Source organism: Sphaeramia orbicularis, chromosome 7 (assembly GCF_902148855.1).
Source record: "Sphaeramia orbicularis chromosome 7, fSphaOr1.1, whole genome shotgun sequence".
NCBI lineage: Eukaryota > Metazoa > Chordata > Actinopteri > Kurtiformes > Apogonidae > Sphaeramia > Sphaeramia orbicularis.
The window spans coordinates 54,786,850-54,804,672 of NC_043963.1; the positions used below are offsets into that span (position 1 = coordinate 54,786,850).

Genomic DNA, 17,823 nt, shown 5'->3' on the forward strand with positions numbered 1-17,823 from the left:
AAATTTCACTGACGGTAACGGCGTAACAATTCAAATAGTAATTCATTAGATTACTCGTTACTGGAGAACAATAGCGGTGTTAGTAACACCGCTATTTTTAACGCTGTTATTACCATCACTGGATATTGGTCACATATTCATCTGTGGAACCAACATGTGTTTGTTGTTCTAAAAAAAAGGAACTTTATTGTCATAGTTGTAAGAAAATTGTGCATTTCCTATATTTATTTGGAAAAATATTGCCTCACGAGCAGTCTGGTTGAGTTTATTGTATTATTTTTAATTTGAACTAAAAAATTATTCAGGAAAAGCAAAAAGTATTGTTACAGTATTGATGTTTCTTTCAGTAAGTTACAATTGCACCACTGTTACAATGTTCTTGGGGATGAGGGGGGCCTGGAGGTGTTTCGTCCTCCAAAGGGGGGGGGGGGGGGGGGGGGCACAGAGAAAGACTGAGAACCACTGAGTTAAAGTCACACCAACTTTTCACTTTTCCTCAGACTCACTCTTGCTGTCGGAGGTCGGTCCTGATCAGAGCCTCCAGCTCCTCTTCGCTGTGCAGTTCCTGACACAGACACTTGTGCTGAGCTCGCAAACGAAACACAGCCACACTGTAGAAAAAACAGACAAAACAGAGAAACACAAGCGTTGGACAAAATAACTGACAGTACATGACTGCGGACCACACTCGTGTTCATGGTCTGGAGAAGAGCCCGACCGATACGGGAGTTTTGGGGCCGATGCCAATACTGATACTGGGGGCTAAAAAAAAAGCTGATATCCAATATATTGGCCGATAACCGATATATTGACCGATACATGAAATAAGAACATTGATCTACACGGGATATAATAATCTTATATTAGATAATTGTGGACAGGTGGATAAACAGTTGCATAAATCTGTGTTTATCTCACACAGATAATTTACTCAACTTTCAAATACAAACTATGCAATCACAAAAACAATTAGAGCAAAAAATATGACTGAGCTCAAAATGATGTTTTCACTCACACATTTGGATGTGTCTGCCTCCTGGCACTACAACTGCCCATGTGGACTAAGGACTAAACTGAGCATGTGCAGAGTGAATTAGGTGAGTCCTAAGTTGTTCCTGATTGGAGCAATTGCAAGAGTTACAACTGACCCGTGTTACAACTGTCCCCGGTCTCCCCTACACTATTAACACCCAGAATGAAACTGTGAGGTAGACAGGAAGTGTGCGGACATGGGTGTGTGTGGGGGGGTGAATAGTTCATAAAATGATAAAATGGAGGGGGAGTCCGTGATTTTCGGCGGGGGGGTGGGGGTGGGTTAGCAGTCCATCCTTGTCAGAGTGTGCAAGTGGGGGTGGGGGGTGTAGCTCCGTGATTATGTGATTATGTGATTGTGTGTGTGGGGTGATAGTGTCATTGTCCAAGCAGGAGTGAAAGTGAAACTAACTCGCTTTACTGTTCCTCTCACTCTCCGGGCAGCACACACACACACACACACACACACACACACACATATAGGAGCAGCGAGTGACAGAATCTCCGCGCGGCAATAAAGTTAATAAATCGGCTATATATTAGCCGATGTTGATTAATCGGTGATAAGCTATAATCAGCCGATTAATCGGTCGGGCTCTAGTCTGGAGAGCCTGGTCTTACCTGTCCTCTGCAGCTTTCTGCATCTCAATCTCTTTCTCCAAGTTTTCCCTCAGTTCTAATAAGTCCTCAATGTTCTGGAGACAGAGTTTAAGCTCTTGTCTGGAAAAAAAGAAATACACGACAAAAGGTTCTTCAAGCTGACACAGAAACACCCACTGAGAGACAATCACCAGGACCATTTTCAAAAAGCCTTTAAGGGTGCAGTTTGTTCAAAGCACCAGGATAATGGGGTATTTGTAGCCACGGCAACAAAAGCAGGGCCATGTTTTGTCATTAGGGGGGTTAATATAATGAAGAGCTGACTGGACTCACAGTGAAGGCTTTAAATGCACTGCAGGAAAGGAAACTCACCAAAACTGGGTTTGGGAAATGACACTTAGTTGTAGATGTGTCTGCTAGTCTGTACATGACAGCTGGTCTGTCAGTCCACCCCCATCACCTTTCAGATCTATTTACTCCACAGGTGTCAAACATACGGCCCGCGGGTCAAAACAGGCCCACCTAAGGGTCCAGTCCAACCAGTGGGATCAATGTGTGAAATGTAAAAATTACACCGAAGATATTAACAATCAATGACGTTAAAAGTATTTTAGTTCCCTCTGTGGGACTAAGAAAGGAATATCTTATCTTATCTTATCTTATCTTATCTTACCTTGTCTTATCTTATCTTTCCTTGTCTTATCCTACCTTATCTTATCTTATTTTATCTTATCTTATCTTAAAGGTGCAGATTGTGTAGTTTAACCCATAAGGACCCAGTGTGATGTCTGTGTCAGTTCCCAAATAGATTTTTCTCTCTATTTAACTTTTCCTAAGTGATTTACCACCATATATCATAACATTATCCTCTGAATTTTTCCGTCTTTTTCCAGAGAAAATCATCTCTTTTCTTACGTTTACTTGACTGATTATGATGATGTTCATAAAAGCTCAGAGTAAAGTCAAAGGTTTTTGTATCAAAACAGAAAAAAACTGAAGAAAAGGTGACATTTTCAGCAAAATCTCTCATTAACTGAAAATAACCCCAGTGAGTCCATCCACTGTCACTGATCCAACTCCATGGGATTGACTGGTGAATCAATGTTGTAGAAGATGATGGTGTTTCCATGGTAACTATGGAGTCTCTGAACATCCAAATATGGTCATATCTGATGACCATGAAAAGATGAAGAAATGTATTTTACACCAATTATTTCAACATATTTCTTAAATTTTGTTTGGTTTGCAGCTTATTATTGTGTTCTTGTTGCTGCTAACTTTTTCTTTTTTCTTTTTTTATTCATTTTGTTCATTTTATTGATTACTTTGGCTGTTCTGGTTCATTTTGTTGGCTATTTAATTAATTTTCCTTCAGTTTTGTTACTTTTTTTTTTTTTTTTTTTTGTTTATTTTTCAACATTTTCTTGCCTATTTCATTATTTTTTCTTCAATTTTATTCAGTTTGTGGCTTATAGTATTAATATGACTTATTATTTTGTTGATTTGTCCATTTTTATTCCTTTAAATTATTGCTTTGGCTGTTTTTGTTCGTTTTGTATTTTATTTTCTTATTTTTTATTTTATTTTACTCATTATTTTACTTACTTTTTCACATTATTTATCATTTTGTAGGGTTTTTTTTTTTCTTTATATTTGTTCATTTTATCCACTGTCATTGATGACAGTGTTTCCACACACTACACAGCTTCTGAATGTCCAAATGGGTCATATCTGATAAGCATGAAAAGATGAAGAACTGTATTTTACACCAATTACTTCTATGTTTTGATAGGATTAGTGGATCAACAGTTTAGATCAGTAGATGCTTTTGATCGACAGTGGATGTCTGGGTCTTTATGGGTTAAAACAAGACAAGTTTACATGTATTTAAGGATATTTGGCTCCTTGTAGGCCTGTTTTTGTCATGTGCACAATGTTCCTTTTGCAGTCTAATGGGGTGCGACGCAACAATCTGTGACTGGAAAAGACAGGCTGTTATAAAATGGAAATCACAGCACATGATAGCGGTGAAGAGCTGCAGATTGGTTAAAAGCCAGGTGGGCTCAGGTTCCATTAAACTCCTGTTTGACCAGAGCACAGCACAGCTCAGTGCTGACCTCTGATGTTTTGTGCTAAAGAGAAACAACAAACCGACATTACAGCCGGGAAACTGCATCACAGTTCGAGTGCTTAATGGCTCGTAGTGCAGGCAAATAAAAAGAGGGAGAGGGAGAGAAATAAAGTGGGGAGAGAAGACATTATGGGAAATGTTGTCTCTTCAGCTGAAATGATTTCCTGCAAATTGCTGAATCAATTGGTGTAAAAACAATTGGCCTTGTGTGAGGAGGGCAAAACATAGGACAGGGCTGTCAAACTCATTTTGGTTCAGTTCCATATTTAGCCCAGTTTGATCTGCAGCGGGCCAGACCAGTAAAATAATGACTTAATAACCTATAAATAATGACAAATCCAAGTTTTCTTTTTGTTTTAGTACAAAAAAACCCCCAATTAAATAATGAAAATATTTACATTTTACAAAAAACATGTCAATAACCTGAAAAAAGAGAAATTTCATGTGAAAAATTTGTGCAATTTTAACACTATTATGCTTTGACTTATTATTTATACATGTGCATTTACACACAGTGTTCCATAAACATTTGGGAACAGGCAGAATATTGTTCAAATTTTGGAGTTTGGAACTAAAATTTGAACAATTTCCACAATATTACATCTCTTATTATTATGAACACAACTGCAGATCACAGTAGATCCATAAATGCACCAAACATTTAGGAACAGGCAGAATACTGTTACAATTGCAATAATTTTCCAAATGAAAATTCAGTTTTTTCAGGTTATTCACATCTTTTTTGTAAAATGTAAATATTTTCATAATTTAATTAGGGGTTTTTGTACTAAAACAAAAAGAAAAACTTGGGTTTGTCATTGTCGGGTTGTTCATCTTTGTTTTTATTTATGTAAATATTTACATTTTATTGTGAAAGAACAGTTTTGTAAATGTAAATATTTTCACAGTGTAATCTTATTTTTTTCACTTACATTTTTTCCACATAATTTTTCACAGAGAAAATTAGTAGTTGTCATTATTTATGGGTTATTGTGTTGTTATTTTGACTGTAGATCACATTGGTCTGCGTGTGGAACCTGAACCAAAAGGATTTGTCCAACCTGGACTGTTCAGGTTCATTTTTGCACTTTCATCCTGCAGGGCCGGAATGGAACCTTTGGCGGGTCAGATTTGGCCCCCGGGCCACATGTTTGACACCTGTGACATAGGAGGAAGTGAAGTAACACTGGAAAAAAATCTGTGTATCATTCGTTCATTTGTTTCTCAATTTAAGACCAAAAGTAAAAAAAAAAAAAAAAACGCTAGTTTTTTTGTTTTTCATTTTCAAAACCACAATGAAAAATGGATAATGGTTCGTTTTTCCATTTCCTGATTTTGTGCTCAAATGAAAAATGGAAAAACGACCATTTCATCCAATTTTGCTATTTTCAATATAGTTAAGTTGTCTGACCCGGAAGTAGTCATTACTAGGGAAAAAATAAACAGAATTTTCCAAATTAACGAGATACTGTTTTCTGAAAAAAATTAAATTCGGCTCGGACAAATTAATTTTTTGTGTGAATGCAATACACTTCCGTACATATCAAACAGCTGCTTAATTATAGCAAAATACTGAAACGGTCGTTATCCATTTTTTCCATTTTTCATTTGAGCACAAAATCGGGAAATGGAAAAACAAACTGTTATCAGTTTTTCATTCTGGTTTTGAAAATGAAAAACAAAAAAAATTAGTTTTTTTTTTTGTTTTTTGATTTTTGGTTTTAAATTGAAAAACGAATGAATGAATGATACATGGATTGAAAAAGAACCCTTTCCATGAAGACAGCACGTTTTTAGCTGTCTTCATGGAAAGCCTGAGTTTTTTTTTCATTATATAAGAGGCACAGGGAGCTCTATCCAGGTTAAAGAGCTGCTGGAGCTCTCAGAGGTGTGTTTTTCCTGCCAAGCCCAGACCTGGCTTTCAGCACGTCATGCTCCTTCTGCCGGTGAATGCGGTCCAGCTGGTCCAGGTTTCGTCTCAGCTTGAACATCCGTGCTGTCTCGGCATAAATTGTCTTGTTACTGGTATCGGCTGCGAGTGCGAGGTCACCATCGCCGTCATCATCCCCCTGGTCACTCCTTGGGGCAGGTGCAAAATGACATTTGGCAAAGGTTGCATGGTTAATGTTAGGTTTGAGTAACACTGGAGCACACATACATGATGTTCCATTACTGCTACGTCTACAGTTATTTAAATTATACAGTATGTTTCTTGTGTAGATGGCATAGTTACTTGATTCCTTCTAAATAAAACATTAAAATGCACTCTTACCATGAGAAAGACTCACTGTAAAAAAAAAAAAAAGTCTGTAATTTAGCAGAATTTTCACTGTTTATTTTACAGATTTTTCCTGTATTTTTAAGATACAGGAAAATATCAATGAAATGACAAAAACAGACTGTGATTTTACACGTCAAATGTAAAATAACATGAAAAAACTGTAACTGTGAATAACTATAAAATGTCCATTTTTTAAAAGAATTTTTTTCTTTTTCCACTGAAAAATACAGTTAAAATACATTTGCAAATGCATCGTAATTTCACAAAAACTTATTTTCTATTTATAAGATTAAACAGTTATTTTAAAGTTTAATACTGTAAAAAATAATAATAATAAAACGAGATAAAATTACTGACAACTGCAAAAGAAGTATTTGTTCTGTCAGTTGAACCAGACTTGTTTGTTAATTGACAAATATCTTGTGTAATTACAGGAGGTTTCACAACAAAAATGTTGAATAAATGTATTTTTGTGAATGTATAACATGTATAAGCACTGATAAACTGTCCAAATACAGTTTTTATCAGTGGATTGGACAACTGAGTCTCACTGAAAAGTATTTATAAATATATTTATAGGGAATTTGATTGTTTTAATACATAGAAATATTGTTTATCAAACATTAAAAAGTCAAAAAATATGAAAAATCTTATGTAAAGTTAGGGCAAAAAACTGTAATTTAATGGAAAATTACCGTATTTTTATGAGATTTCCGTTATTCCATTATTTAACAGGATTTTTTTCGGCACCCCTTCTGCCGGAATAATACTGTTTTTTGTCTTTGTTTTTGTTTTTTTTACAATGTACATGTTTCTTGTGTAGATGACATAATTACTTGATTCCTTCTAAAATAAAATATTAAAATGCGTTGTTACCATGAGAAAGGCTGGGGACTGAATTTTAATACTTGTATAGCATCAATTAAATTGCCTCGATACAGCCAAGTATTAAAATGTGTAAAATATGGTCTGTCTAGATCAGTGACTCCTATAAACAGTACATTTTTCAGGGTAAATTTTTACAGACGCCTTCATAATCATTGCTCATATCAAACTTAGTTTCACTGTCCTTGGTAACCTTAGATGCCATTGGAATTAGTTGAATTGTAGTTTTTCCTATTTAAATATTTCAGATCAGCTTCACACTGATTAACGCTGTAGTTAATGTTAATTCAACATGCAGGTCCATTCCAGCCTTGGCTCTTTTTTTTACCTTTGTTGGTTTGTGCTTGTTGTTGTTGTTTACCATGTTGGTACGTGTCACTTCCATTACCATTGTTGGTCTGTGATTATTGTTGTAATATATTGTATTATAAGTTCGGCAGACTATCATTTAGATAGTTACCTCCGCCAAGGAGGTTATGTTTTTGCCAGGGTTTGTTTGTTTGTTTGTTTGTTTGTTTGTTTGTTTGTTTGTCTGTTTGTTTGTTTGTTTGTCTGTCCGTTAGTGTGCAACATAACTCAAAAAGTTATGGACAGATTTAGATGAAATTTTCAGGGTTTGTTGGAAATGGGATAAGGAAGAAATGATTAAATTTTGGTGGTGATCGGGGGTGGGGGGGCCCACGAGGGGGGGCCACTGATCAGCCTTGGCAGAGGTCTGCGCTCTCCGAGTGCTTCTAGTTACTATGTGTAATATACCTCAGTTTTCCGAATCTGTTTTCTGTTGGTTATTTACATTGTTAGGACTTTAAACAGATGTTACTATATCCTTAAGGAAGCAAAAGTAATGTGTTCTGCTATATAAATGTGAGATGGGGGTGGGGTTTAATAAGTTTTCTACTTCCCTTTTGAGCAAAACATATTGAATTTATTTTGTTATTACTAGTGTACATGGCAATTGCTATTTTGTCTTGATCACCTTTATTTATTAATATGTTGGCTCAAATATTAGTTCCTTGTACACATAAAATGTTTAATTTTTTCTGCTCAAAACGAATGAATGAATGAATATTAGACCGGTCATTTCACTCAAATTACAGAAATTAAGAGCATTTATACTTTTCAGGTAATTAATATCATATGTATTCACACAGTGAACAAATGCACAACTGAATGGTCCTACAAAAGCCAGTCATTTAATATGAAAAGTCTCCTGGAGCTGACTTTCAGAATGCATGTCATCTTTAAAACAATGTCATTATTGCTCTTAAAGCTCTAAAAAAAAAAGGAAAAAAAGAAAAGAAAATCAGAACAGAAGTCATCCTATCAGTGTTAAAGGGGAAATCAGAATAATCCTTAAAATACTGACACTTCAGAGTTGCTCTGTGATACATGGATGCTTCACATATGAGTCAAACACACCTACTATAAAACATTATGACAAAGGACACCAGCAGGTCCATAGACATCAGTAAATGTAAAAAAAGCTGAACTTTTTCCAGAAGGTGTTTGACGGAACAGTGGGATGCTGGGTTTGCACAGTGGAACGTCAGCCACTGGTGGGAAACTCTGTATAATTATTATTTTTAATATGGTATGCACGGCTGCATTTGAACAGAAATATTTGAGAACTATTCATTTTCATTGCTTTTTCTGAATTTCATTAAAATAAATCAGTATGAATATATTCTAGTGCAGTCATTGGTGCATATGGCACAGATATAGACTTCCACTGATACAGTGAAATGTCATTTACATCCCATCATCTTGCAGAAGCCCTGGTTATGGGTGGTGGACCCCACTTTGACACCCACTGGTCCAGATAATAAAAACATTTAAGCTGATCACTGAAATGAAAAGAAGACTGTCAGAAAAATCAAGAAATACTCACTCGTATAACTCTTCCAACCATTCTAAATCAGGTGGAGTGGCTAGGCCTCCATCTGTGACACTGTCCTCCAGCATAACTTCATCTGAAATAACGTAGAAGTTCCAGTGTTGAAAAGAAACTGACAGAATGCAAAAAAAAAAGAATGTCCAAGAACTCATTAGAAGCATTCATATGTCTGTAACAGTTAACCCATAAGGACCCAAACAGCCCTCGAGGACCAAAACCAACTACTGATCTAAATGGTCAGATGTTAATCTGACGTGGAACGTGGAAACGCTGTCATCTTCTAAATCAGGGCTCTCAAATGCCTGTTCTTTCAGGTTCCACATTCAGGCAGATTTGACCTGCAGTGGACTGGACCAGTAAAATAATAGCATAATAACCTGTAAATAATGACAACTCCAAATTTTTGTGTTTGTTTTAGTGCAAAAAACCCCATTAAATAATGAAAATACTTACTTTTATAAATTATTCAAACAAAAAGGATGTGAATAACCTGAAAAAACCTGAAATTTCTTACGAAAAATAAGTGCAATTTTAATGATATTATGCCTCAACTTCTCATTAGTCCATGTGCATTCTGGATCAGATCTACAAAGACACTAAACACTGAGGAACAGGAAGAAAATTGTTAAAATTGGGCTGAATTTCCTTTAGACATTTCAGGTTGTTAATATTTGTTCAGGTTAGTCACATTTTATTGTTAAAGGATAGTTTGGAAATGTAAATATTTTCATAATTTAATGTTATTTTTTGCACTAAAACAAAGACAAAAATTTGAAGTTGTCATTAATTGTAGGCGTAGTGTAATATTTTTTCACATCAAACCAAGAAGAAAATATGGAGTCATTATTTCTTGTCGGTTCTTCTGCTGTTATTATTTGACTGAAGATCAAACTGGTCTGTATGTGGAACCGCAACTAAAATGAGTTCCACAGCCTGGACTGTGGAATTTATACACTTTGTAAATTCATCCCATGGGCCGGATTGGAACCTTTGGCAGGATGCATTTAGGCCCCGGGACACGTTTGACACCCCTGATCTCCAACATTGATTCACCAGTAAAACCCACAGAGTTGGATCAATGACAGTGGATGGACACACTGGGTTTATGTTCAGTTAATGAGAGATTTTACTGTAAAAGCTACTTTTTCTTCAGTTTTCTCTGTTTCTGATTCAATAACTCTAAACTTTACTCTGATCTTTAACGAAAATCTACATGATCAGTAAATTAAATGTAGGAAAATACCAGATTTTCACAGAAAAAAATGCAAGATAAAGTAGATAATATTATAATAAATGGTGATAAATGACCTAAGGAAGGTTAAATATACAGAAGAATTATTTTGGGAGCTGGTACAAAAGTACCACTGGGTCTTTATGGGTTAAGAAGCAGATCTAAAGTCCTCCAAAATATGGCTCCATGATATAACCAGCACGCTACACTTAGAAAGGATAAGATATATATTAAAAAGACAGACTTGGACAGTATAATAACATGTGAAAACCTCTCAGAGCACACGTTGAACACAGAGGCTCTTAAACTATGACCAAGTCTTACACATTGTTGCCCATATCAGTTGGGGGGGGGGGTTAAGGGTAGAGGACAGGGATATGGGAGAGGGGAAGGACGATGGGGGAAGGTCAGTGGGAGAACAGGATGGAAGGTTAATGTTCCTAAGCTGCCTTAACTGTTGTCTGTTTTTGTTTTGTCTACTCATTTCCTTTATTTTTGTGAACCATTTTCATTTGAAATATCAGCCTTGACAATGTTCCAAGTCTTAGGAGGTAATCCTGCCCTACTTGTATATCGGCTAAAATGTGCTCAGAGGTCTTATTTGTGTCTGTGTTCATATTAAATCAGTCTCAGTGAATCCAAAGGAACTTTGTGTTGGTAAATGACAGTTGTTCAAATGGACAGGATTTCAGTTCTGTTCAACATGTTGATGCTCATATGAACTATGTTTTCAGCTCAAAAATGAACCATTTCAGCACAATTAATGCTATATTTTCATGTCACAAATGGACAAGTTCTATTTGAACTGAATTTACCTGGAAAACAAATATTCTATTCTTTTAGATTCCCCAGTTTTTCTTCCCAGATTCTCTCCTCCATATCACATGTTTTATTTGTACAGGTTCAATCTGGAGTATGGTGCTGATCCATCCTGCTTCTGTTCCACCAATACATACATGAAGAATGGCACACAGCACTGTTTACATCAACACTTTTACAATAAGAAGCATTTTTATACAGAAAGAACAATTCTATATTGTTCTTTCCTCTTTAGTCTGATGATAAATCATCCAACTAGAAGCACTCGGAGAGCGCAGACCTCCGCCAAGGCTGATCAGTGGCCCCCCCCCGTGGGCCCCCCCACCCCCGATCACCACCAAAATTTAATCATTTCTTCCTTATCCCATTTCCAACAAACCCTGAAAATTTCATCCAAATCTGTCCATAACTTTTTGAGTTATGTTGCACACTAACGGACAGACAGACAAACAAACAAACAAACAGACAAACAAACAAACAAACAAACCCTGGCAAAAACATAACCTCCTTGGCGGAGGTAATAAATAATAGTGCTCCTAGTTTTTGCACAGGGATCATTAGTGTAAACGCTGACATGGCTGCAGAGCATCAGTATGATGGGATCCACAACAACCATGTCACATCCGTCCACTGACACATTTAGTGTTTTTGTGTCAGCTGGGATTGTTTTAGATCCACAATACCAACATTTATGAAGAAGAGCACAATTAGCAATAGGAAGTCTAGAAGTTTATTCCTAATAAAGTACTGGGACTGACCAGAGCATCATGGGTAATGTCACGTCCGTCCACCAGCAAAAGTTTTCACATACACGTGCTATTCCAAATCCAATATTTATGAAAATAGAGCTTCCACTGTCAGAGAATATCAGTAGTCTGTGCACAAATGGATTAGCATTATTTACACACACTTCTGTGACTTTAGGACAACTGTTTTTTTTTTTTGACAAAAATGGCCACTCATTTGACCCCCTAAGGAAATTTTAGCTGCTTTTTATTTTTATTTTAGTTTTAATTATTTTATTTTTTGTATATAAGCAGACCTGAGCACTGAAATGACAGTTCTGTCCTCTAAGATATCTTGGCTCAATAAAGAACATTTGGAGAAAAAAGAAGCAGCTGTAAAGTCACAGGACGTCCAGATGAAAGCGAGGCTGTTGAAGCTGGGACTCACCCTCAGTGTCCTCAGTGAACAGACAGGCCCTGCTGCTGCCTTCAGGTTCACCCTGGACAGACCACACACCAGGTGGACTGGCCCTGTCCTTCAGCTCCATGGCTCTGACAATGACACAGCTGCATGTGATTAAAACAGACAGCTTAACACCACAACAAACCTTCAAATAGATTTTCAAAAAGTTGACATCACTTAATAAATTGTTGAATAACAGGCCAGAGTCAGCAGCGTTAACCCTTAAAGACCCAAACAGACGACTGAAACCGTCTACTGATCTAAACTGTTTAATTCCTGTGGATCCATTAATTCTATCAATCCATGTCAATAATTGGTGTAAAATACAGTTCTTCATCTTTTCATGGTCATCAGATATGACCCATTTGGACATTCAGAGGCTCTGTAGTTACCATGGAAACACCGTCATCTTCTACAACACAGATGTCAAACATACGGCCCGTGGGCCAAATCCAGCCCACCAACGGTTCCATTCTGGCCCCTGGGATGAATTTGTGAAAAGCAAAAATTACACTGAAGATTTAAAGGTCAAGGGGGTCAAAGTCATTTTAGTTCAGGGGTCAGATTCAGCCCAGTTTGATTTCAAGTGGGTCGGATTGGTAAATGAATAACTTAATAGCCTTTAAATAATGATAACTCCAAAGTCCCAAATTTTATCAATAATATGCCTGTTGAACTGACTAAACATAATCCAATCCAACTTTATTTATAAAATAACAAAACAGTTGGCCAAAGTGCTGTACATAAAAAAAACAATAAAACCATTAAAAAAAAACATTAAAACAATAAAATGTAAATAATTTGTGTCCTTGTAAACCCACTGTGATCTGTAATGCAGATGCATAAATGATAAGATGAGGCAGAATACTGTTAAAATTGCACTTATTTTTATGAATAATTTTCTAATTCAACATGGTTGTTCAGTTTATTCTCAGTTTTTTATGAAAGGATTGTTTGAAAATGTAAATATTTTCATACTGTCACTTTACATTTTTCCACTAAAACAAGGAGATTGATTTGGAGTTGTCACTATTTATAAGTTATAATGTAAGTATTTTACTGCTCCAGCCCACTTGAGGTCTTTTTTTTTTTTGCTGTATGTGGCCCCTGAACCAAAATGAGTTTAACACCCCTGTTCTCCAACATTAATTCACCAGTCAAACCCATGGAGTTGGATCAATAACAGTGGATGGACACACTGGGTTTATGTTCAGTTAATGACAGATTGGACTGAAAAAGACACTTTTTCTTCAGTTTTCTCTGTTGTTGATATAATAACCCTCAGCTGTACTCTGGTGCTTGATTGAACATGATCAGTGAATTAACCCTTTCATGCACAGTGGTCACTCCAGTGGACAGTTCTTCTCCAGCTGTTCTCTTGTATATTCATGGGTTTTGTTGTTTTAGTTCCATATCAGCCGACACAGTGGACACTTATGCACCATCCCATAATACACTGACATTGAAAACATTACTGTAACTTTGCTGTTCTTGATAAACTCGATCTAACATGTTTGAGTGTAAATCAATTCCTTGTTATTGTTATTAGACTGTAATTAACAAAAGTTTTTTTGTTTTTTTGGCATATTATGTCCATGAAGTGAGTAATGACTAGTATTAGAGTACACTACAAACAAAAAGTTCAGGATATTTTTTTTTTTTTTGTCTTTTTTGTGATTTTTGCCATTTGTAAATAAAACTACGTCTGGTCATTAAAAAAAATGTGTTTCAATTCAGTTCACACACAAAAAAGTAAAAAGCATTGTGCAAGAATCCCAACTGAAAAAAACAGCCCAAAAATTAAAAATATCCATAACTTTTTGTTTGTAGTGTATGTTAAAATGTGAGAAAAAAATCAAATTAGCAGCATTTAATGTTTTTATTTCACAGTTTTCACACAGTATATCAGTAAATACATGTTTCTTTGCTTCAAAAATTAAACACATGGTGTCCAGCTGAGTGGACATTTTTGCAACTCCATGAAAAAAAGGCTTCATAAAAAAAAAAAATAATATTAATCGCATTGTTTTTTTAATGCCCAAAGAGGACTAAAGAAAAAAATCTTGATTAATGTTCTCATAATTCATGCATGAAAGGGTTAAATATAGGAAAATACATGATTTTCACTGAAAAAATCCAAAATACAGAGGATAATAATAAATAGTGATAAATCACTTAAGAAAGGTTGAATCTAGAGAAAAAAAATTCATTTGGAAACTGGAGCAAAATTACCACTGGGTCTGTATGGGTTAAAGGACATGGGATACAAAATCCATCCATGGAGAAACGTAAATGGCGAAATGGAGTTGATTTGTTGATCTTGTAAATGCTATTGCTGTTGTCCTTGACTATCAGAACATTTGGTCTTCAGATTTTTGTGTTTTCATGTTCAGTTCAGGAGACATGATGCAAAGTACATCATTCAGCTTCGATGAAAAGTAAAATGGTTGAATTTATGAAAAAGTCCAAAACACCAACGTGTACAAGATCGCCAGTAAATCATCACCAGTGGATCAATGACAGTGGATGGAAAAAATACACAAAAATTTAACTAAAATGAAGTAAAATTAATTAATTAATCAATCAACAAAATGAAAAAAAAGGCACAATAGCCACTAAAATGAACAAAAATGAAACATAAATCAACAAAATAATAAGTAACATGAAGAAAAAATAAAATATGCAATAAAAACAAATACAATAACCTGTCAAATGAACAAAAATAATAAGTGTGTCCATAGTTACCATGGAAACACAATCATCTTCTACAGCATTGATTCACCAGTAAAACCCATGGAGTTGGATCAATGACAGTGGATGGACACACTGGGTTTATGTCAAGTTGGTGATATATTTTGCAGAAAAAGTCTGTTTTTCTTCAGTTTTCTCTGTTTCTGATGTAATAACCGTCAACTATAATCTGAGCTTTTATGAACATCTATATCACAGGTGTCAAACATGTGGCCCGGGGTCCAAATCCGGCCTGTCAAAGGGTTCAGTCTGCCCCCTTGGGATGAATTTATAAAATGCAAAAATTACACTAAGATGTTAATCATTTTAGTTCAGGTTCCACATTCAGACCAATTCAATCTCAAGTGGGTCATAATAACCCATAAATACTCACAACTCCAAATTTTTCTCTTTATAAATGTAAATATTTTCATGTAAGTATAATATTGCAAAAATATCTGAATAACCTGAAATGTCTTAAGAGAAGTACATGCAATTTTAATAATATTCCACCTGTTACTAAATGTTTTGTGTATCTGTAGATCCACTGTGATCTGTAAGTTATAATGTACACGTGTAAATGATAAACTGAAGCAGAATATTGTTAAAATTACACATTTTTTTCAGTTTATTCATGTTATTCACATTGTTTGAAAGGATATTTTGTAGATGTAAACATTTTCATATTATAATTTTACATTTTTCACTCTAAAACATAGAGAAAAGTCTGGAGTTCACATTATTTATATATTATCAAATTATAATTTTATTGGTTCAGACCACCTCAGATCTAATTTAGCTGAATGTGGAACTGAACTAACATGAGTTTGACACCCCTGATCTACATGATCAGTGAATTAAATAGAGGAAAATACCTGAATTTTATTGTAAAAATACAAAATAAAGACGATAATATTATAATAGATGGTGAAAAATTACTTAAGAAACGTTAAATATAGAGAGAAAACTCTTTTGGAAGTGCCAGATAAGTAACACTGGGTCTTTAAGGGTTAACTCTGTGTCACAGTCAGTGTTTAACTGTTACTTTGTCACTTACTGTGGAAATGACCTAAACCACAGGTGTCACTACAAAAGCGGACGTCGTTTTTAATAGTTAGTTTAATTTGATGTGAGTACATCTCTTCTCGAATTACGAAGCACGTTCACATTCACCGCCGTCTTGTTAAATAGTTCAATTACAGTCACTTCCGTTAAATTGTCCGGTTTCAGAGTGAAAGTCGTCGCTCTATAAACATAAAACCTAAAAGCTGTGTTATAATTATAGCGGGACTCGTCATTTATCTCATTAGAAGAAATAAGTTGACACAATTTAGCCGGTCATACCTCTGTTTTTCAGGTTTTCCTTTCGCTGAAGTACCCCAACATCAAAACTTAATCCGCCATATTTGTTTCATTTCCGTTGCCCTGGAGACGGGACGTAAGGGGCGTGGCTGAGACGTGGTGAGACGTTGACTGTACGTGGGTGTTTTTTTTTTTTTTTTTAAATAAACAAGATGGTGTCGATTATTACATAATGAAGGGTCAGAAATGTAATTATAATAAAATTTGTCTCAAATTAAAGGTTAACCTTTTCATGCATGAATTATGAGAACCTTAGTCAATGTTTTTTTCTTGAGTGTTTTTATTCCTTGTTAGGCAGGAAAAAAAACAATGCAACTGACATTTTTTATGACCCTATGTTTTTTTATGGAGTTACAAAAATGTCCACTCAGCTGGACACCATGCATTTAATATTTGAAGCAAAGAGACATGTATTTAATATGCATTATCAGAAAGTAATAAACTGTGTGAAAAACATGTTTAAAGCCACTAATGCCATTTTATCACATTTTATCATTCTCTAACATTAGTTGTTGCTCAATTCATGGAGATAATATGCAAAAAAAAAAAAAAAAAAACTTTTTGATAAAGAAAACTGTTAATTACAGTCTAATAATAATTAGCAATTGATTTACACTAAAACATATTACTACAGATCAGGTTTTTCAAGAACAGCAAAGTTATTTTTTTCCATTTTATTTATTTATTTAGACAAGGACAACGCAAAAACATACCATGAACCTTAAACAGGACAGATGTAGTGTACCAGGTTCTAACACTAGTGCTCATTTCCACCTGTAGTCCCTGAACAGGCTGATGTTCTCATTAAAAAAACAGACATTAATAAAAATTAAAACATTAAAAAAACAGTAAAAAAAAAAAAAAATGCATTTCTATAACTCAATCTATATTAAATATTCATTCACATCCAACCATTCACTCTTATTCGTCCCACTGCAGTCCGTCACACACATTAATGGTCTGAATTACAGGGATGGTGCATAAGCGTCCACTGTGTCGGCTGATATGGAACTAAAACAACAAAACCCATGAATATACAAGAGAACAGATGTAAAATAACTGTCCACTGGAGTGACCAGTACGCATGAAAGGGTTAATTTTGATTAAATAGGAGATACATTTGGAATAAAATAGGGAAATAAAAAAGTAATTTTATTAACTTATTTTAGTTATTTATCCTATTTACTCTGTTATTATTATTATTATTGTGACTTTGAATTTTTTAATTTTATGTTCTTAGCCTGGTTTTTATCCCAGAGACTGTTTTTATCTTCTCTGGGTTTTTTTTGTGTTTTATTGCATCTTGTTTTTATTTATTTGATCTTATTTATTTATTTTATTCTTATACTTATCCATGCTGCTGTACTGATGAATGGTGGAACACTGAGCACTTTTTGTTTTGTCTGGACGCTCGATCAAGTACCTGCCGAACAGGTTCAATGTATGTCTTGTAATGCCAAAAGCAATCACTTCATCTGCGAAACAAACCTACTCACGGGTACAAATAAAGGAACCTTGAACCTTGAGGATTTTTTTTAATAATAATAATAATAATAATAATAATAATAATAATAATAATACATCACATATATAGTGCTCTTTTGGACACAACAACAGTGCCTTTCTTCTCATTTCTCATAATAGCTCAGGTTTATTTCAGCTGTGCTTCC

General features: G+C 35.0%; 1 protein-coding gene across 1 annotated transcript in view; it reads right to left on the bottom strand.

The window, feature by feature from the left end:
- The window catches only part of LOC115422497 (cilia- and flagella-associated protein 74-like), a 120,781-nt gene extending 104,570 nt beyond the window's left edge, over positions 1–16,211 (bottom strand). The window contains exons 1-6 of the mRNA XM_030138844.1: positions 16,136–16,211; positions 12,047–12,150; positions 8,818–8,899; positions 5,678–5,842; positions 1,654–1,752; positions 507–611 (exon numbers count right to left, since the gene is read on the bottom strand). Of these exons, the coding sequence (XP_029994704.1) occupies positions 507–611; positions 1,654–1,752; positions 5,678–5,842; positions 8,818–8,899; positions 12,047–12,146 (551 nt within the window). The 5' untranslated portion in view covers positions 12,147–12,150; positions 16,136–16,211. The remainder of the gene's footprint in view (positions 1–506; positions 612–1,653; positions 1,753–5,677; positions 5,843–8,817; positions 8,900–12,046; positions 12,151–16,135) is intronic.
- Between the last annotated feature and the right edge of the window lie 1,612 nt (positions 16,212–17,823).